The 23,146-nt window shown below is 36.5% G+C and overlaps 2 protein-coding genes and 1 non-coding gene across 3 annotated transcripts in view; 2 read left to right on the top strand and 1 right to left on the bottom strand.

The window, feature by feature from the left end:
* Positions 1-23,146, bottom strand: part of LOC120343165 (uncharacterized) — a 176,039-nt gene that overhangs the window by 78,756 nt on the left and 74,137 nt on the right. The window lies entirely within an intron of this gene.
* Positions 15,995-18,904, top strand: LOC120343545 (calmodulin-like). The gene is made up of 3 exons (XM_039412752.2): positions 15,995-16,206; positions 17,365-17,500; positions 18,556-18,904. The coding sequence occupies exons 1-3, from the start codon at positions 16,030-16,032 to the stop codon at positions 18,714-18,716; spliced, it is 474 nt and encodes a 157-aa protein (XP_039268686.2). The 5' UTR covers positions 15,995-16,029; the 3' UTR covers positions 18,717-18,904.
* On the top strand, positions 21,396-21,468 carry Trnak-cuu (transfer RNA lysine (anticodon CUU)). Its single transcript has one exon. It is a non-coding gene; the product is annotated as a tRNA-Lys (tRNA).

The raw sequence follows: 23,146 nt of genomic DNA, 5'->3' as shown, positions 1-23,146 counted from the left end.
ACTTCATTATCTTCAAGGAAAAGATTCATTCTAGCTTTAAATGCTTTGAAGGATTCGGCAAGTGGCTTGTAATGCCAGTCCATCATGGGCATTTTGCTCGACATATTTGTTTTTTATCACAATTGAAGTCTACCCTCAGGCACACTTAGTCACACAAAATTTTAATATTGCTAACTTTAGGCTACCGGTACCGGCGGGCTCCAATACTGGCATATGCAGCTATTAGACTACTGAGTTTCTTGTTTCTATGTGAGTTTCTTTGTTGGTTTTAGTTTATCACCAAACCGCTGCCACCATGTAATAATATCTCTACCCTTGATTTCTATACCGGAGTGTAGAATATTATCAGAATAAAACTCGTTGTTTCAGAGTACTGTGTTTACTTCACCAATCAGAAAAACGTTATACATGTTATACACTTGGGGCAGGCCAGAGCAAGATAATAATGGTATGAAAGGTCATGAACTTAGGCACTGAATTAATATAACATAATATATGCAATATCACTACAGCCATAACCGACCAGCGGTTACGTAAACCACCCTACGGCGTCGAGGAGTTCAGCAATCATATCGCACATAACTATCCCCGTATGGGATTCGAACCCATGCTGAGTTATCAGAGGTGCGGTGGCGAGTGTATTCCTAACGCTTAGAACGATACGACACACCGCCGAGCCACCATCGTTATCCAGCAATCTGATGCTTTTAATGTTCTGACAGATAGTCAAAGAAAACCATGGCACGAAACACATCAGAAAGTAGTCAAAAGCTAAATTTTAGTATTCTTTACACTAAATTTTTGACTTCAACTGCTTCAAGTTTTGCGTTAATCGGCATCTACTAATCGGTATCTACTAATCGCTATTTACTAATCGGTATTTTACTTCGATAGTCAGAGAACTTCTTGGAACGACCGAAATCTTTAGAGTCCGTTATTTCAAGATGTCGGTTGTCGTCAGGAGCATTGAACACAAAATCTTTATCTCACGTGCCAACTCATACATCCCTGCATTAAAAATCAGCACCAAACAACACAACACCTACACAAACATTATTTAATCTAAGCTGCATTACCTTACAGAAATACTGCCATCACAGTAATACCAAAAGCAACTAAGATATAACTGTTGGCTGACCTAGATATCGAAGTCCAAAAGTCTGGAAATCGTCAATCAAACGGACAAATTAGGGCAGAGATTTCGACCGGCCCGCTGACTGTACATCAGTACATTATGATATTACATTATTACACTTTTAGTACATTATGATAAATTCATTATGTGTTGTTTGGTCTCTATTTTTTGTAAAGTTTAAACTTTACTTTAAACGCGATTTTTAATTTTCTTTCTTGCATTAGCGCATAAATATGTGATTAAGATATTAAATACTATTCATGTTATAATCCGACCCACCGAGAACTTCATTTTCCCACATCTGGCCCGCCGACTAGAGAAGTTGCCCACCCCTGAATTAGGGAGTCGATCAACAACAAAAAAACGCGCGTGATAATTTACGCGTTTGAAATATTATGGCGTCTGATTGACTGCTCTTCCTTACCAGCGCGCGCGCGCAACATGATTAACGCCACGCCTATAATGTCGGTATTTTTTACCGACATTTGGCGATGAACCGGTTTACCGACCCTATTTTTAAATTTTTTACCTAAAATGACGATAAAATTTACCGAACATTTCTTGAAGTGAGTTAGATACATCGCACGAAGACTACTACATAACGCGCCCAGGTGAACGACATACAACATATATAAATCATCCAATTTCTAAAGGCTAAATTTTTATCACACGAAGTCTTGAAATGAAGTGAAATCAATCATACCCATTGCAACGCCATTAAAATTCAATGTTCCAATGAAATAATGAACTCGTATTTGCCGTTTAATCAGGTATGTAACAATGCGTTTCTTTTGTTTTCATTTTATAAATTTATTGTGGGGCGCTGAAAATAATGGTCAACCTCTTCATGGGCTCCATAATACCAAAATTTGTAAAATAAAAACCTGACCCAGAGTGCCCCACGATCCCGACTGAAAAACACTGTTCTATGAAGTATAAAAAATTTGGTACTCCCGTAGTATGTGTACCGGATTAGGGTTAGGCCATAATTTTTTTCCGATTTTCCTTATTTTAGTTTTATTACGAGTTAGGGGACTGTCTGTGTTAGCCAAATGAATATACCCCCTGCCCATAGGTTTCAGTCCCTTTACACAACTTGATGTAAAGTAGGCGAACGAAATTAGTTACCTCCATATTGGTACGCACTTCTGGAGCGCCGTAAATTTCAATCAAACGAAGCCTCAGAAGAATATAAAACTTTCCAAAAACATACTTTTTCTCTAATCCTGCGTGAAATGACATCGACCATTCATTCCCATTGTAACAGCATTAAAATTTAATTTTACCAAAACAAATAATGATTGTATAAGTAGACCATTATTATATCGTCATAATAAACCGTATTCACGGGAATCCCTCCTATGCGTGTGGTCATTGAGCGACATTTATATTTAGCCTTTCGGCCAATAAGCTTTTATTTTGTTTACTATGAGCAAACAAATAGCATTAAGTAGCGATAAGTTACGGAGTCCCAGAAAGTTTGAAGTCAGTGGGAATATAGGTGAAAAGGCAGTTTATTGAAAGGGAGTTAAAAGTCTCATTATTTTGTTAGGCTTGCACGTAATTGACAAAAATCAATTCCGTAATTACGGCCAAATCGATTACGTAATGACCCCGTAATTGCAATATTTTTTTCACACATTTAAACCTATCATAACAACCAATTGAATCCACTTCTATTCCGAATGGGACATCGAAGTTTCGTTTCCATATTCCTGGCAGTACTACACGCCGGCGACAGATGTTAAAGACAAATATCAAGGAGTGAATTCAAATTAATTTTATTCTGATTTTTATCTTTTGTGTTAGCTTTGATTTTCCTTTATCACCCAATTTCATGCGATCAATTTTATCATTACCAACACTGGTATACGGATATTAATACCGTACTTATATGACATGCCTTCTCCGAAAATACAAAGTTATATCACAAAACAATGCATTTTGTGACATTTATTTTGCACTCACGAAAATATTGATTTATTTTTCTAACTCAAGTCGACAATCCTATCGGCCAAGATTGACACAAGTTTGGTCGAGTGCCGGCGGTATTCGAGTCGACGATAAATCAAAATAAGTTGCCACTTTCGGTAAAGACAGTTAATCATATTTGGCCAAAATATAGCGAGGTATTGTGAAAAACATATTGAGCAAGGCCAAGTCTGGACAGATATATAACGATAAAACCGGTAACAGAACATCAAGATTTTGTAATAGAAAATGGTTCAGGCGCAGAATAAACACGGGAAATCCCGTCGTTTCGTTTTCTCTGCCGTCTCAATCGATTTACCGATGCCGAAAAAACTACCTAAGTAAGTTGCGTTGGTTTATTACGCAATTTCTCTTCCGTCGTCATATTGTTGTTTGATAAGCGCGACATTAATTATCACGGCATTTACAAATAGACCATGTTTGATAAGTTGATCTCTTACATTCGTTAGTCATTTCACCCGAAGAAGTTGAAACCAGGTGTGTTGGCGTCCATCGGTCTCAACACAATTCTATCCCTTATCTAAGTTTAATATGTACTTTGGCCATGCTAGATAAAGTGATGATAGGTTAGTAAATGGCAACGCGTTATGCCTTCCCCACCTGCGTAACAAGAGAGAGAAAAACGGCTCCTAATACCGGAACTCTAACTTCTACTTATTAAACTTAATTTTTTACAATTAACGGAATTGACTGCTCTGAAGAGAGCTCGTTTCAATCGCGAAAGTACTCGACCAATAATTACGACTTTACGTAATTCGTTACTTCGCTTACGTAACTCGAAATAATTCCGTAATTCCGTAAATCCGTAAATTACGTGCAAGCCTAAGTATTAGCATATTATATAAGTTGTGTACTCTTGAAATTCAATTTCACCCTAACCGTTGGCCACGCACAATCGAACGATCAATGTTCTCTTCTAGACCCTGGTATTGTGAGACTGTCTCGCACTGTTATTTCCACGGTTACATAAACTGTGGTGCTTGGAGTCAACTTTCTTCTGTTGAAACGGCGACTGTCCGGTATATACCAGGGCGAGTACATATGTTTTTTTTTTAAATAACATGTTCACTTCGACTTTATTATATTTATCATGTTCTGTTTGACTTTCCAAGAGTGCCGCGCCGATCGATAACCAGTTTTGGTTTTCATCGTTTCTTCTGAAATGCGATTTTTATATATTTCATTTAATTCGTGTAGGTATGTAATGCGTATTTCAGCATGGTGAAGAGATAAATTACTGATAATATAAGAATCCCTGGTTGTAATTGTGTCAAATTGCTAAGTTTGTTGTCAAGTCTCAATTCTTAATTTTTGATGTGACCATCGGCTCGGCTTGCTCTACAGCGGGGATGGGCAATTACTTTCTTGAGTGAGCCAGTCACAGATAATTGACTTGATTACTGGTCCGAAAGCTCAAAACTATGAATAGAAAACAGTTTATTTATACAACAGCTAGGGTAACGTTCATATCGTCACGCTAATAACCGAATTGCGTAAGTCATTTTTAGCAGTTTTGAGAAAAACGTAAAAAACTTCCTAATGATATTGTTATGCCATTGAGAGTCAATAATTTGCCATGGTTCAATTTTTTGATCGTAGCCGGATTCAAGTTAATTTGTATGACGCAGATAAGTGACGTCATAATGGCGCACTGTGACTTAGGCAGAAATGTGTCTATGACTTGGGGACATCGCAATTTTGCAACTTCACTATATGCACCAGTCCTGAAAACTAAACATTCCAAAAACGAATGTAATTCTCAGTATCTACAATGTCTAATCTCCAAAATAGCTAATCAGTTTCAATTACATTATTTTTTATGTTTAAAAATATATATTTCATCAAAATAACACGTTTTGCACACCCACCGAAATAAGACTAGGATTAAATATAAAGAATAAAACAGCAATTCACTTAATATAAAAGCCAACCAAGGTGAATTGGACTCGGTCAGTGAATATCACAAGACTGTTAGATATTTTGCTATTAGTGATATAACTATTTGTAACTTATAAAATGTGTTATGTATTTGTCTGATCATCTTCAACGGAATATGAGTCACTTTCTGAATATTCAAATACATTTTATTTACGTCAAGAATGGTGTCATCTCATATAGGGAGCGTAGGGAAGTCACTGCTCTGCACTCTGACACCGCCCATCGCGCCACCATTGATTAAGCTTAGCAAGATTGTGTCATCTAACTCTAAACAAGCAAATATCTAAATGAAGGTTTTAAAAGATCGGGGGTTTTAGTTTCGATTTTTGTTTTACCCTTTTCAAATATTCTCTGAGTCGAGCTTATTGTAGCGAGGTACTCCCTATACTCGCTAAGTCTTATATTATGTAGTAATGTGTGTATAGCCCCAAAACGGTTCAAATCTGTCATTCGGTATTCAATTTCGGCTCAGCGCGATAAACAAACTTTCAGAAAGCGAGACCGTTTGTTTACACGATTCATTTATGTTCCAGCTTAGGAATGCTGTCAGAGTTGTTTTAAAAGGAAGTCGATGTTTGTTTTACTAAGTGTTCATACTGATATAAATTGTTACTATTAGGTTATCAGTCCTATGGTATTCGTGCCTTGGCTTCGCATGTTTCATTAGGATTGTTAGCTCAGCGGTAGAGTCAACTTGAAGATATAGTTTGGAGGTCATGGCGATATAAAATGTTGTTAAAGTTACAATGTTTGTTTTACTGAGTGTTCAGAGCGATAAAGCTGTTACTCTTAGATTATCAGTCCATGGTATTCCTACCTTGGCCTCGCATGCAGCATTGTTAGCTCAGTAGAGTCAATTGGAAGATATAAAGCTCAGGGCAATATACTTTTTGCACGACTTTTGAAGCACTCAGGATAGTTATATTCACTCTTGCTACAGCACCCTTGCATTATGGCATACGGATCACCGGCGCCAAAGCATAGAAGAAGAGCAAGTAGTTAGTCTCGCAGAAACCCAATCGATAGCATTAGAGTTTCGAGTTCGGTAAATTGAGCTGGATTTCCATTTAGGGTTCAGCTCGCCGTTCACATACGGAAAAAAAACTATCTGTTGGGCCACCACCTTTTTCAGAGTGGGCCCTAATCATCGAAGACTACCATATGTTGTTAAAGTTTTGATGTTTGTTTCACTAAGAGCGATAAAGCTGTTACTCTTGGATTAATTATCAGCCTATAGAATGCCTGCTTGGAATGTAAGTTGAAGATAATGTAAAACAAACATTACAAAGATTACATTCAAATGATAATTGGAACCATATAACCTCACTTCATCTAACAGAGAGTTAAATATAAAGTGTATCAACAATGTGCTTTGATCATAGAATTCATCAGAACACCATAAAACAGGAATGTGCAACATCTAATTATACAGGAGAGCCAGATACAAACAACTGGGTGAAACCACGGGCGCCTTTATTTAACATAGGCTTTTTTAGTAGTTGCAGGCACAAAAATTTTGGTTATTGATCGTATGATAAGCGTTGTTCGCTTTGCACAAACTATCTGTTAGTGCAGTGTAATATCATAGCCATTGAGATATAGACTTCGCAACGCAAAGCGGTTGGAATTGCTCTCACCTAAACAAAATTACTCGTTTCGCTGGCCGCACATCATTCAAAATTGGCACCTCTCCACGGAACGCACAACTTTTTCTTGTGGGCTGCTTTTGGCACACAGGCTTCACACCCCTGCTATAAAATGTTAATTTATAAATATCCGCTTGTATTTGCATTGTTGTAGCTACTTCTACTACTACTACTATGTTTTGCGTATCCGTGTTACATATATTATGAGGTTCCATTACATTTGAACCCACGTACATTTGAACCCATGACAATTGCACCTGTATGCTATTGCACCTGTGGAATTTCACGGATAGTTAAACCCATACTAACCCTAACCCATGGGTTTTATCACTCGCATATAGATTGAACCCGTGGATATACGCATGGGTTCAAATGTACATGGGTTCAAATGTACGGTCACCATATTATGAGAATGCTGTTGCAAGGGTGAAGAATAATTGTATAAATTTGGTTTAAATATTTGGTTCTGTTTCTGGAATGCCATGGTAATCAAAAAACCCCGCCTTGTTTTAGAGCTCAAAAATCTGCAATGTTTTCTGAAATGAGTAAACCCGTTGTCAGTCCGTTCGTTTTTTAGCCATCGTGTATTGCATTCTACACGATGAGATAAATATATATTATAATAAGTTTGCCCCATATAGTGTAAACTGTGAAGAAGATTAATGTTACATTATTTTAAAATCATTAGAAAGCAAAAGTAAAAGAAGTTTGGGAATTAAAGATAATTTTATTTAAACACATATTCCTTAAAGTAACGAGCGAGATCGCAGTCAACGAAATATTAGAATTACTTTTGTTCGTGTTTGTGCTAAATATCTTTAATCATGAATTCTACTATTCTCGTTTAGTATTGGGAGGATTGAGTCATTGTTTCGATTCGAACATTAATTATTATTTAAGTCTCGAAGTTACAGTGGAACTTACTCACGTGATTGACGCAGCACAAGACTCTGATAACCGTGACCCGACTAACGAAAACTGTTTAAAATTTTGAATCTCATCGCTGGTTACAGTTGTCGCACCCAGTAAACACTTGATCGATACTTTTCCGCTATACGAAGCTCAACAAAGAAAAATACACACGCGTACACTATATATGGCCGTTTAAAAGCAAATATTCCGATAATAGACTTCTTCATAACAATAGTTTTCCCGGGTTTAAAGAGACAAAAACAACACTCAAGATTTGTTTGATTTTCTTGAAGAGTTGTTCATTGTGATATGGACCGCAGGTGGCCTGGATTTTTGATACTTGAACACTTTGTTAGATTTTAAATTAGAAATTTCATTGAGAAGTTACAATACAGCTAAGTTATGGCGATAAGAAGTGGTTTCATGGTGAATTTTAATATTATTGATTGTCAAATTGAATATTTTCTGATATTTAAACAATATGTTAGATTGTACAGGGTGTCCATAAAGTCGTGAAATTTTGTAAAATTCAAAAGGAGAATTCATCGATATTATATATTGTTTTGGCCCTCATTAAGGTATTATATAAAGTATCAATACTTAAGCAATTACTGATCAAAAAACAACAAACCTGGTTAAGATATATTGAGAACTGAGTTCAAAATTGGAATTGCAAAGGGACTTTATGGACACCCTGGCGGACTGCGGTCCGAATCCGGACCTTTCGGTTATTCGATTCGGACCGCGTATAATTCTTTATTTTGGATCATTAGCCCCACTTTTGAAGTTTCCTTTTATAAAATTACTATAGATTTAAATATTTATGGGAAGAACTCTAACGCCGTAATAAACAATCTTGATTAGCTAATAATCATCAGTCGGCCGAGGAAGTGGGTGTTTAGAGGTGCCGAAATATAATTTCTGGAAAGACCGGACCCAAATATTTTTGAAGTTTTGTATGCGGATCATCGGTAAAAATAGTTGCGTAGCCCTGCTTTAGAAGTTAGAGTAAGATTAGGTTATAACGCGAATAAATGTTTCATCATATTTTGAAAGTTAGTTAAGTAGTTATGAGCGTGTATAAGTGAAAAGAAACAGCGTTTTTCCAAATTTTGAGAACTATTCAGGACTATTACTTCAATTTGGATTTTGTGGTAAGCTTTATAATTTTAGATTACAGTATATCAATGCTATTTATTTAAACATCTTGCCAAAACAAATGTGTGTATTTTGTGTAGGCTATGCGACTTTCGATACCTCAACAGAATAATTTTATAGATGAAAATAAATTATTAAAATATTAATTAAAATAATAAATATTGAAATTATGAAAATATAAAAGACACGAACCTCCCCTAAGAATAAAAGTTTAAATAAATAATAAAGTTTAAGTAACTGTTTGCTATTCAAGGCCGGGGTTTCAATAGATTTCATTATGTTTAATAACTGTCTGGTATGTGTACGGCATACTAGGTTGTTACCATGTGGTGCCAAGAGCGTAGCCAGCTCAAAGTTTTTTGGGGAAAACCATTTTTTGTATAATGACGTAATACGACGCTTACTCGTGCCTTTTGCTCCAAACAAGGCTAGACAAGGCAGCCACTGATATCTAACTATTTGTTGAGGAATCTCTATAGGGACTTACTTTGCTGTCAAATTTATCCAAGGTATACAATCGCGCATTTTCGTATCGGTTCTTTCATTTGGTGAAGGGATAATTGATAGCAAGCGAGGGAAAGTCAGTTCTTAGTAAATCGTTCAAGAATAGAGTAAAACGGTATTAGAAAGTCGTTAGAATTTATGTCCTACTGCAAATGCCGCAAATTGCATTCTCCCCCTGCTTACGTCAATGTGCGATATTCATGCAACGCGCTTCAGATGATAAAATCCATTAAGTGTTAATTTCGAATCGATTTAAATAATTCGTTGAAGATATCAGTGCACAAGAGCAGGAATGTATAATAAAATCTCGAGGTATTGTGACGCTACAGAAGTGTATGTACCAATATGGAGGCAACTAATTTTGTTCGCCTACTTTACATTAAGTTGTGTAAAGAGACTATGCGCAGGAGGTATATCCACTTGGCTAACACAGACAGTCCCCGAAGTCGTAATTGAACTAAAATGAGGAAAATCGGAATAGAATTATGGCCTGGTACACATGCTACGGGAGTACCGCAAAAGGATCATATATTAGTGCGAAGGCGCAGAAATGTATACGAAAATCCCGACCTATTGTTATTTATATAATGATAAATATTAGTTTTCAAAATAGAGCGAATGTTCAAAATATTATCACAGGAAACTTATGCCAGAACATCAATCAACACGTTTCCCGCCATTGAATTATTACGAATAACAATGGGTTATTGTTGCGTCACTATATACCTATGACCACACAATGACACGATCTGTATTTGAGTAAGAAGACGGTAATTTAAGTCAATAGTAATGTACTGATACTATTAGTAAATAGGACGAGCAGGGAAGATTTTGGTATTAAATGGTAGCTCATTACACATGAGTGCGATACCCAAATTGTGAAATACACCAGAAATTAAGATTTGACTATGGACTTATATTTCGCTAGGTAGATAATACTCTCGTTCCGGGCAACGGCCTATAGCTTTGCTATATATATTTCACCTCTGTTCAAGTATCTATTTATCGCCAAACCACATGTTATAGACCTCGCCTGGGAACATGAATGGATATACTTTCGCTACACAAAGATGTGTACTTATTATATTCAATAAAAGTTAACTCTTTGAACTCTGAATCCCCAGAACGATGCTACTCTCTCACCCTGACCTCCCACGGCGTCGCATCGATTTGACGCGTTAAAAAATTGTACTATCCCTAATTTTAAATCAAAATAACTTCTAAACCATTAGATATCAGATGGTCTGTAATATATCATATAAAAGCTTATCTAGTCTTTTATTTTTAACTGGCATTATTTTTCACGAGATGTTTTGATGAGATGTGTAAGCCTATTTGTAGTCCCATCTACTATTTTTTTTGTATTTTGGTAATATTTAATACATTTCTTAGAAATGTATCATCAATATAAGTATAATTTTGAAAAGTATACAAAATTACCTTTCGGAGAATATACGTATGACTTTCTTAACATACGCATAACTCATTTTATTGCAGAATTTGTACTATCGATTCAAATGGTTTGCGAACAAAATTTATCAACTATTTGACGCCAAGTTTGCGTAAGGACGCAAAGGGCGACGACGACATTGTCGTGATAACGTTCATGCGACGTATCGTGCGTGAGGTATATTGCGCAATTGCACATCTGGTCGTTCACAGCTTGAGTGCAGATTGTGGCTTCATTGCATTAGTATCATATCCTCGGCCGCAGATAAAACCCTTTCAGACGAATTTTGATCGAACATAGTAAAATTGCTAGAATATAAAGGCCATTTTATATACGTTTACTATTTGGATATGGGACGAAAATGAATGGCCAAAACGAAATATTTGATCCTCATGAATTTATGAGGTTCCGCCGGAAACATCAAGGCTAATTATTCACCGTTGGATACCATGAAGATTGAATAAAAAAAAACTGATAACGGGTACACGGAAGACATGGTGGCACCAGTAGCTCACCTGGTCAGTGTTTTACATTTTGCAGCCTCATTAGATTTTCGAAATTACTGCATATACGCTACATTCCTGATATCGCTATATTTACAATAAATTTTAAACGAAAGTATTGTCCAGATGAAATATTGGATAGTATTCATCTATCGGAAGAAGAAAATATTGCACAATAAAACTCAGCAATGGCGCTAAACAATGCATCCATCGATATGTTCCATCATTCTGTTTTTAAAAATCCTTATTTTGGCTATTCTTATTTTTCATATCTTTATGCAATTAAAACGGCAATAACACTGCGTATTGTGTGTTTTAGTCGAACCGATGTAATGCGTAAATTTCCCCGTGTATCGTTTACAAGTCGTAAGTCGCTTCACGAGTACGAACTTAAGTAAATGACGTTACGAGCATGCGAGGAAAAGTGTTTCTCGTATGAAACGTAAACGTGCTACGTGCCAACGTAATTGCTCAACGTCGCTGCGTAACGGCGTAAATGTGTTAGGTCGTTATTTACGTCACCTTGACGTCGCCTCGATCTTGCGACAAACAAAATCACGAATAAAAATGCTTCTGAAATTTGAATGGTGCAACATAAGTTCAATCTAATGGTATCACTGAAAAGCTATCTTCAAATTCTACAAATTTTGTCGATAATGTACTAGGTTTAATCGAAAACAAATTTAAGTTTTGTCAATTAGATTTGAGCAATTTTTAGAAGTTTTTTATGCTTTTTAATTTTGCCAATTTTCATAAGATGATCACAATATTTTATCTCAATTTTAAAATTATACTTAGTCCTGTAGGTTATCTTTCACACGATGTAAAACTTGTCTAAATATAATGAATGGTTCGCGAGATATGAGGTTTCAAAGTTGCATACCTCTTACGGGATGCGAAAGCCGCTAAACCGGCTTTCAGCGTCAGAAGACTTTCTCGGAAAGCCGGTTTAGCGGCTTTCAGGGTTCAAAGAGTTAATGTTTCACTCGGTCGTCGTATATTATAGCACATCTACTTAAAATACACTCTATTGGAGAAAATTAATGTGAATTTTTATCCATTTAGGTGATTTCGATATTTTTAAATTCAGACAATACTTAGCATGCAGCTATCACAGCCAACTCCTCATTGCCTACCGTGAACCATAACAGAAAAAGTAGCCACAACCAGCCATTTGTTCAAGTTATCTTATCGGCTTGCAAAAACCCTCACATTCTTATAAAAGTATTATTCTATTGCCTTTCGTACGCCTTCCTTAGATGATTTGATTTTCCGAACTTTTACATGTTATGGCATGAACTGCGAGCTTATTAGCCTGCGTTAAACATTGTGCAATTGGCGATGCTTTTATTGTTTGATACCACAAAAGCCTACTCAATGTACTAAAGTTAAAGTTGATAAGTATAATGCGGAGTTGTGAATATTCCGATCTTTCCAAAAAAACTATTAATGTATCGGTGCCTTCCTATCTAAAGCTTCATTCGTTGCAAAATTGCGTGGTTGAAAAAAACATGAAATAGATTTTGCTAAGTGTCAATTGAGTCACACCCGCGAGGCTGTGGCCGATACTTCAAGATAGGCATTGACGTCTGAATAACAATAACGGCTACAGCACTCGAAATTTCAAGGCGGACAAAAACAACACTCGAAGAATTTGTTTGATTTTCTTGAGACGGTTTTCATTGTGAAAGAGACCACAGATGGTTTGAAGCGTTTGATACTCAAACACTTTATTGAATTTTTTGCGCGGTGAAAGCGTTATACTTGACTATAGGGGGAACGTTGGTTGAAATAACGAGATCGCAGCCCATGCACATCATTTCATTTGGCGAGGCAATGCCAAATCATAAAAGTTCCGGCGTTTCCTAACTACATTATCTTATTACCTAACCGTTGTGGTGTGCCTAAAGCCTTGTTCTGGGTGAAATGCATGTAAATACGTGCTATAATATAAATAATAATAATGAGGTAGACAGGGTTAAAAACAATAACTGAACAAATAAAAAAAAGTATTTATGCTGAGCGAGAAGGAATAAATATACCATAAAAAGGCAAGATGAGAAATTATTTGCAAATATAGGCTGAGTTAAGCGAACCATGTATTGCGCTTTAAAAGTTGCTTCAGTATCATTATGAACTATATACTTAGAAATTTATCATGAGCACAAATATAGGTCAATAGTACTTTATCAATATGTTATTTCTTATTAAATGATAATAAATAATGAACATAACAGTATATACATTCGTTGTTACGTCACATTAGCCCTTTTCGCGCCCTTTTTATTTAGAGAGAAAATAAACACCATCCATCATACCGACTCTATAATATGCGCTACATAATGAATAAAGGTCAAGCTATATGGAGAGAGGGCAAAATATTGAATTTACACGAGTCGAGTCTGGCTGTATTATATAAGTGTTTATTTGGCTCGGCGGTGCGGCGCATCATGCTAAGCGCTTGGAATACGCTCGCCACCGCACCTCTGATTCCTTTACTCTTCGTGGGTTCGCAGGTTCGAATCCCATGCGGGGATAGTTATGTGCGAGAGGATTGCTGGACTCCTCCGGGTAATCAGAGATGCGATGGCAAACGTATTCCCAGCGCTTTTCATGTAGCGCACCACATCGCCGAGCCTATTCAAATTTCCTCATTATCAACAAATCCTGCATAAGAGATGCATAAATCTTGCTGCACACTAACACGAATTTATTTCTGTAACGTTTCGTCTGACCAACGTCAGACTCCCTCTGACAATGACACACATTATTTAAGTACCAGTTAGTAAGACTCTTTGAATCAGGCAGAATAGTTATCTTCACTCTTTAGCTAAGCATCCTTACTAAGGCATACGGATCCAACAGCACAAAAGCGTAGAAAATGATAGTCTTGCAATCGTAAGCATACGATGATCTTTCATGTTCGGCTATGCGTATTATGCACCCCTAAGGGCGCTCCAGAAGTATGTGTACCGGTATGGAGGTAATTGATTTTGTTCGCCTACTTTACATCAAGATGTATAAAGGGACTGAAACCTGTGGACAGGGGGGTATTCACTTGGCTAACACAGACAGTCCCCTAACTCGTAATAGAACTAAAATAAGGAAAATTGGAATAAAATTATGGCTCAACCTTAACCTGATACACGCACTGCGGGAGTTTAACTCCCCCCCCCCCCAAGGTCTTCATAACCAGTAATTCTATCATATATAGTTAGCTTAACACAAAAGTTATTTAACTAGGATGCAATATTAATTAGTTAATGATGTTAGAGTAATTGGACGTTTTTATTCGCCCTGGTTACAGATTGGCGCATTTCTAAAGGAAAAGCGTACAATTACTTGGCGCACAAGTTCAAAATTACTACCCAGAGATAACTGCAGTGGTGGGATTCAGCCGGTTCGCACCGGTTTTATGGTGCTCCAGAAGTATGCGCACCAAGATGTCGCACAATCTGAATCCTAACCGGTACACACCTACTATGCTAAGGTTGTGCGCCATCTTGGTGCGCATACTTATGGAGGTCAGGTTCTGTCGAACCGTCTCACGGAATTTTATGAGATGAACGAACCGGTTAGCATTACTGAAAAAACACGAGTTTTTGTAACAGAACCGGCTGAAAAATATGACTATTGTGATGGAACCGGCTGACAAAAAATTCGAATTCCACCATTGGATGACTGTATTATATTCTAATATAGAATTCACATATTTATCTCGGGGGAGAAGAAAGCCGATAAGACGGTTCAACTATATGGAAAACCACAGCCTCTAGTCCGACTACCAGCCCATGTCGGGTATTGGATCATTTAGCCAGTTATGTGTTTTCAGAAGCATGGACTTGATGGAGGGTGAGGCCGTAACCGACTAGCGGTTACGTGAACCACCCTTCATAATTATGTACCCTTATGTAGTTTATGTACTGACTGGAAAGTTCGTGAGAGAACTGCTAATTTAATAATAAAAAGTCGAATAAAGTAACTGCTATTCATTTAATACCGTACTGGAATACTTCCCTGTAAAAGGTTGTTGTTGTATTACACTTAATAACCATTATTTAATTAGTCATTTTGACGTATTTGGATTGTTTCAAAATGCTCTTAAACCCTATTGAGACAACTTCATACGCGTCAACATTAGTTAATCTTTAATTGAGTATCCTTCGTGTCAGAATAGAAAGCAGATTCACTTTTAGATTTAAGCAAAGCCGAAACGCGAAAGAGATAGGTTATTCAAACTTATAACCCAGAATAGTTTTTGAGCTAGCGCAAGGATTAATTACATCTGCTCATACTTGGGATATACGTATGTTATACAAAAGTGATTAATTGGAGTTTTTCAATAATCGACTCTGGTTCCTCTCGTTTTTTATTTCTTAGTGAAATTGTTTGTTCAACTTTGGTCCGGAAGCAGAAGTAAAAAGTAGCAAAGCGTTATGACTGTATGTATCTGTATCATTTCAAATTTGTTGACGGTGTATTTTTTAAACCATTTTTATCCACGATTTTGGCTCTGAACAAAGCCCTGTATAGGTATCCACCGATATCTAATGATATGTAAGTAGCTTTTGTTTATGAACGTTTTTTTCAAGAGTTTTCCGGTGCGGCGTTTTAAACTAAACTCATTACACTAAGGGTGAGATGATAGGTTAGTTAGATGTTCAAAACCGAGACGTGATGCCTGTGATGTTAACACAAATAATCAATATTTTAGGTATTTTCAAACCTTCATTTTTCTTTATTCCCATATTTTAGCTATATTACAAATTAACTATAGAAATATTCATCAAAATGCCAGACGATTTAGAACTTGACGAACTAACCGACGATCAGCTTGCGGAATTTAAAAAACAATTTGATAATTTTGACTTCCGGAAAGAAGGAGCTATTATGACCTCTGACCTCGGCACAGTACTGAGAGCTTGTGGCCATGTTCCAACAGAAGCTTGGTTGAGAGAAAGATCTAAAGTAAGTTTGGAATACTAATTAACAACTAATTAACTCAAGTTACGGAACAAGCTTTTGGACCAGGGGCCAAAAATTTTGCCCGCCTAGACTGGCGGGCCATGTAAGTGTGACGCAAAAAGTTACATTTCATGAACGATATTTACAATGTTTCAAAAGCACAAGTGGAAAACAATAAGTCTCGCGCCAGAACTAAATTTAATCTCAACAAATTCACTTAGCTATTTTTAGCTAAAACATCAAAATTTGGTTTTAGTTTGGTTGTGGCAGCATCAGACGGGCAAATTGAATTACCAAACGGGCCGGATTTGGCCCGCAGTCCGTAGTTTGTTTATGTCATCGCCATAAACTCGAAGCGTTTTCTCATTACAGTATGTGGATATTTGTATGGGACTTTATCACATGAGGTGATAAACTGTGTGCTTGAGTGCCTTTGCTCATAACAAAACTCTAAATACCTACTTTACCCAAGGAGTTACCATAACGATTTCCTCCGGTTCGGACCGTCTCATAGATAGTCTTTAAAATGGATGAATATTTCTATTTATATAAATATTCAATCACCACTTGAATTTTAAATAGTGGATATTGAGTTCTTCGCTGTAGAGACTCTATTTTGCTAAAACTATCTAAGACATAGGTCTCAAGACTAGGTTCTCAAAGTAAAGTGCTCCATACGGAGATTCAGGGCTATGTGAGCTATTCGTTTACTTATTAAAATACTGACTTGGCTAATTTTGTAACCGTACAAAGAAGCAATAACAGCATTAATAAAATTTGACAGCAGTCGCTCCAAAATCGCTTTATATCCAAGTTTTAATAGATAATACCGTATTTAAATGGCCGTTTTGTTGCCACATTTCGACACTACTTTATTAATATGTTTGCTACGTGTCAAATTCACAGCGTCAATATAATTTATTTGTGGAATTTAGATTTATTTCTAGCTTGTATTAACCCTATTAAGAAAGGTTCAGTATTTTAATTCTGTTTAATTTTTCTTTCTATAATACAAAAAAAATTATTGTAAGGCTCCGTAAATAATAGTCAACCTTTTCACGGGATCCCTAACACCAAAAGTTTGAGAACCCCTGATCTTGGACACACAGAATTTCTTTAGTTGAAAACTAACTCAAATGTTCGCCATTTTTTTTTTTGAAGGTTGCCGATCCTGATGGTAAAGGCATTCTTGAATGGGATTCGTTTATTCGACTTGCGAAACAATCACTGAGATCAGCTGGAAATCCTGACGACGAATTGCTCGAAGCTTTCAGAAGATTTGACAAATTCGGATCTGGTCAGTAATTAAAAATCTACATAAATGGAGAAGTGAAGAAGCCCTTAAGTTCTAGATTCAGATTCAAAGTTTCAGATACAAACATTAACTCATTATGTCACGTACTTTAATGCCCGTGTTTTTGCTGAGTTTCTATTTTTTTTATATTTCTATACATTCTTATTTCGCAGACCCTTGATTTGGGCAGTTTTGACCGGTTTTCGACTCCCATCGATTACCCATGAGAGGTGAAAGAAAATCGCTGGGCTGAAGGTCGGCTTCGTTTTGTTGTGTTCTATATATATTGTGGTCGTTCAAAAGTGTTAATTAAATTGGGTAGTTGCCGTACAATAAACAACCAATCCGGAATCCTCGAGTCTTCTGACTTTTTTTCGACCACAGTAGTAAAAACTAAACTGTGATAATGGGTAGCGTTCCTGGTTAAATTAGGTCCATGCGTATCATGTCGTTCGATATCTTTTTATACAATTAAACGTATAAAAGAGTGTCACTAATTTATTCCATGAACGAAATATAAGCTGTTTACTTTATTATTCGATTGTTGCCTGTTTTAAATAGGCGAACGCATTGTTTCACTTGAAAATGGTGCTGTTTTAGCATGAATATTTCAAGATTTTTTTGTTCTAAGAATAAGAAGATGCAATTCAGAGAGAATACTGTGGAAATGGGTTAAAAATTCTAATAGATTCTGTTCTCGCAAAATTACATTCGCGCAAGCATCTTCTTACATTATGACTATTCCCACAAGTTTTTTTTTCATTACGACTTCCTGTCCACAGTCGAATGTGGGTTGGATGAGTAGTTGTGGCGTTAAACAAATACCAATTTTTGTTATTAATTTCACATTGCAACATAGCATTTTGAAATGCTTCCGGTATAGTCATAGTGGAGGAAATTCCTCGACTTTAGTACTTTGCCTCGAAAATGATTGCAAAAATATGAAAACGGAACAAAAATGTTTCTCAAAACTACTTTTTTCTTATTCAACCGAAAATCCTATTTTATTGTAACGGCCAATAAAAAAACTCTATATTTCTATTTTCTTATTTTTACAGGTCAGTTAGAAAGTTCTGAAATTCGTGAAGTACTGACGACACTCGGAGATGTTTTATCACCAGACGAAGTTGATGAATTGATAACAGATGCTGATATATTAGGAACAGGAAAAATTAACTATGAGTCTCTATGTAGAATGCTTATATATGGTCCAGATTAAGGGGTATATACCTTTAAATTATTCAAATCCAAAATGCTTTATTCTGCTTGCTTTTGGTATATTATCCAAGCACTACAGATCAAAAATGCTTCTTCATTCAAATAACTATGCTTATGTTATTTTATTGGTCTTTATCGTTAGATTTTATGTCATAAATATGTCTGCTCTCTACTGTAGGATTGAAATATCGAAGGTACTTCTCCTTTCTCTTTATACCAGGGGTGTGCATATTTGGGGGCCGGCAAGAAAATATTATACAGCCCGCGGGTGAGTGCCAATTTTGAATGGTGTGCCGCCCGCGAAAAAAGTTTTCAATTTAGTTGAATCTGGTACTTGCGAATAATTCCAATTCCTCTTCGTCGCAAAGCCTATACCTGAGCCCATTTCATTAGTTATGTCAATGACTTCACAATGCTTTTTGTACTGGCAACCACTAGACAGCCTATGTCAAATATAGGTGCGGCCCGCGGTTTTATCCAGTTATTTGTATCTGGCCCTCCTGTATTAAAGGTTTCACACTCATGCTTTACACTATTGGATCCATATGTACTTAGTGGATACTATAGCAAGAAATAATAGGCGAAATGTATATTTTTTTTACAAAGTATATATTTTATGTTTACCCTTTTTTCTCTCTTCTAATTTTATTTTGTCTGGGTGATTGCAATTAATTTAGTCCTCTTTAGTGTACGAGAACATACCCCTTCTTTTAACAACACCTTTCAATCTAAATTCTGTTCATTTTTAACCTTGCTCAAGGTTTTGTACGCTCTCCTGATTCTGTAATCAGTTTTATTTGTTTTCATTAATTACCTTATCGTTTTTCATGCTAATTATCAAGTCAAAATAAACTTATATCCATACTTCGAAATTTAAGAGAACCAGAGCTGAACAATTTATTATTCTTCTTAGCCCGAGAAAAATTTGTTTGAAAAGAAAAATGTTTTATTTAAACAAAACGTTGAAAATACGTGTTCATAATAAGGATATGTGAACAATAAAGAAATGTAAATATCCAAAATAAGGCGGTCAAGATCAAATCGAACAAATATTTTGATTTTTAATCTGCTTCACGCCCCCTCAAAAATTGTTTGCACCCTACCGTTTGAGAACCATTGTTTCATATTAATGATTATTCAAATATTCTTTACAAAGCTTGTTATATCTTTTAAAAATATTACTATATCGAGTTTAAAATTGTGATTGAGTAATTTGCATAATAAAATTTATTTTTATCAATTGTTGTCATGATACTTGATAATTACCGGCGGAAGTGCAAAGATATTCGAACTTCACCATACAACTGCCTATATTACGATATCTTTTTAGAAATGAAGCTCAAATCACAGAGATTAACAAATCTTGGCCCCCCCAATAAATGAATAAATGAAAACAAAATTAATTAGCCGACTAACTTCGATTAATAGTCGAATAATATTAGAAATTACCAGAGAGCGAAAGCGTATGCAAGTCGGTGATCAGATCATTTTGTCGCCCTCCATAACATGCTGGAGGATATACAGCCCAATTTGAAATCGATTGTCCCATTAGTTGCAAAAAGGCGCTTTTTCACAACAACGATAACAACAATTTATCAAAAACTTCATCCATAGGTCTTTTTCGTGCTGTCCAAAAATAGGAAAACAATATGACAAGGTGTCACACACAGATATATTGTGCCTTTGTGGTTGTTAGGGATGGGAATTTCAAGGAAAACAGTTTAACCGTTAATCGGGTAAATTTAATCGGTTAACCGCAGCGTGACGTTTGACGTAAACTGTTTTGGCTTGTTAGTCACAATGGTTACAAAGCAATTTCACGTGATGTTATCCGGGAAGAAATGGTACATTATAAAGATGATTTATATCTAAAATGCCCTTTAGCGAATAACATGAATCGTAATTATTAACCATCTAAAATCGGTTAAACAATTAACCATTCTCATCCCTATTGTACGTCGATTAGGCGTGGTTTTATTGTTATTTTTTCATGGTAACTGACTCATATATGACAACAGAGCGCCACCGAACGAATGCGCACCCCTCTAACTGGAATCTGTATGATCATGTTATCAAACTGGCGAGGGGCGAAGTACTTGGATTCAATTCGAATTTTGTTTTAGGTATTTCTACTTTGCATATTTTGTGCTGTGAGTGTGCGGTTTAAGGTGCGGCTAAAATTCGAGTGTGGAATGTCGGCAGGCTACCTAAAACGTCAATAACGCTGAGGTGCGCAGATATAGGCCCGCTCCGTCATCGAGCGTTGAAACCTAATTTGACGGTCGTTAGTTAAAGTTAGTCGTTGAGGTTCACTCCATTCATTTGATAGTAGGATCCTCTGTATAAAGCCCATCCAAAAACAAAAACCACTAACGCTAAAAATAAGAAAATTACAAGTATACAGATAGGATTTGGGTCAGGTATGCATATTGCGCTGGAAAATTCGAATTTTTAAATCATTCCTAACCGTAACTGGATAATTACTGATATTTTATTTTAAAACCTGGCGGAGGGTGTTTTTCTCACATTCTTACGTTAGTGGCGTGGGTTTTGTACAAAGATCTCGGTAGTATTTTTGAGTGACAGTTCAAAACATAACAAGTAGAAGATTTGTTTGGCACGGATTCAATCACAGCTGTCATTAGCGTCTTGTGGCTGGTCATTAATGCTGCTCGGCGTCGCCCGGCTAGCTCAGTCGGTAGAGCGTTGGACTCTTAATCCAACGGTCGTGGGTTCGAGCCCCACGTTGGGCGGAATTTTAAGTCCAGGTCGCACTGAACATTCGATAACTTTTGCTCGTTAGCATCATCAGTTTTGTCTATATAATCTAGAATGCAAATATTCACGCGAGACACGATTTATTTATATCTTAAAAATGCTGCATTTTCAAAAAGCGGCACTGGTTTCGTAACTCTATTCATCGCCGCGGTAATTCTATGTCATTCTAGCCCTGTTTCTCAATATGGTGCAGCCCCTCTTTGGTCGATGCTTATTTTCCATTAGGTACCAGACAATATCATTTTCACCCCAGTTAGACAGTTAATTCATAAAGATAGTTTATTCCGGAAAATCTATATTCTATATGAAGAGTTCTGGAGAGCTAGCAAAACCTTTAAAAAAGGTTTGAAGCGTGAAAAATGTCACGTACACGCTCGCCAGTACAAACACAAGAAAGAATAACAAAAAAACACAAACCTAACAATATGAATCTCTAACCCTAACTGGATAATTACTAATTTTCTTATTCTGAGCGTTTGCGGGGGGTGTTTTTGTCGTGGGCTTTGCACAAAAGATCCCATCTCTGTAGCTGCAACTTCACGTTTCGCAGATCTCTTTATAATTGCGACGTCATAATGGAACATTATCTAATTATCTGTTGCATTCGTTGCGCAATAATGCTGACTTTCTACAATCTACAACGTCCCGGCGAAGAAGATTAAGAGTTAACTCTCTACTCTCCGGGCATAATCGTATAATTTTGACACGTTAATTACTCGGGAGAAAGTCTAGATGTACAAAGAGGGTTATTTTGTGAACGTTGGATTGAACAACAGTTTTAGATGGTCAGAATCATAACGTGATATAATATTTAATAAAAACAAATCAGATGTGTTCACTTTACATATCTAAACATTAGTTTCTCTGTTGTTATATATGGGAAAACTGCAACGTGAGGTCGCAAGTGAACACCACTAAGAAATCACTTTAAAATGTCGGACAAATTGCGGTGTTTGTTATTGTAAACTCTCAAATGGAAAGCCGATGTCAAGGAAAATTAGTTCAATTCAATGTGAAGTGCGTTATCGAGAAATTTCCTTCATTTTGAAGATGTGTATGAGGTGGTGAGGACTAGTCAGTAGGCTATACTGTGGGGCATAGAATGAGCAGCAGATAGATTTTGATTGGAGTTTTAAAAATATTGATAATTAGGATTTCAACATGTGTTTTAGTATCCGGGGGAAGATGAATCATTTTCTTCAGTATATTATATGTTAAGTATACGCGTGCCCATATATTTTTCAGCGATAATTCATACGTCCACGTCGTAAACAGAGGCGAAGACATGAAAACCGTACCAGGTAAAAACAGCAATTTCTTTTTGACGCTAGGCTCAGTGGTGGGATTCAGCCGGTTCGCACCAGTTTTATATAATTTTAGCCGTCTCGCGGAATTTTATGAGATCAGCGAACCGGTTAGCATTACTAAAAAAACATATAACAGAACCGGCCGAAAAATATGACTTCTGTGATGAAACCGGCTGACAAAAAATTTGAATCCCACCTCTGGCAAGGCTTATGTTTTTCTTGTAAGCTATGTCCAGCATTGCTAGGTCAAAACATACTCGATGAAGCAAGGATTCTGACTCAGTCAGTAGAGCCACCCTCACCTTTGCGACAACATCGTTACATTATACGCATACAGATCCAACAG

The sequence above is a fragment of the Styela clava genome, chromosome 3, assembly GCF_964204865.1.
Source record: "Styela clava chromosome 3, kaStyClav1.hap1.2, whole genome shotgun sequence".
Classification (NCBI taxonomy): Eukaryota; Metazoa; Chordata; class Ascidiacea; order Stolidobranchia; family Styelidae; genus Styela; species Styela clava.
This window is presented reverse-complemented; position numbering and strand designations above follow the sequence as displayed.

Excerpts from the sequence above, each read along its gene's own strand:
- LOC120343545 (XM_039412752.2), top strand. The coding sequence starts at position 16,030 with ATGCCAGACGATTTAGAACTTGACGAACTAACCGACGATCAGCTTGCG. Across the intron at positions 16,207-17,364 it reads GGTTGAGAGAAAGATCTAAA|GTTGCCGATCCTGATGGTAA; the intron begins GTAAGTTTGGAA and ends TTTTTTTTGAAG. Across the intron at positions 17,501-18,555 it reads ATTTGACAAATTCGGATCTG|GTCAGTTAGAAAGTTCTGAA; the intron begins GTCAGTAATTAA and ends TTATTTTTACAG.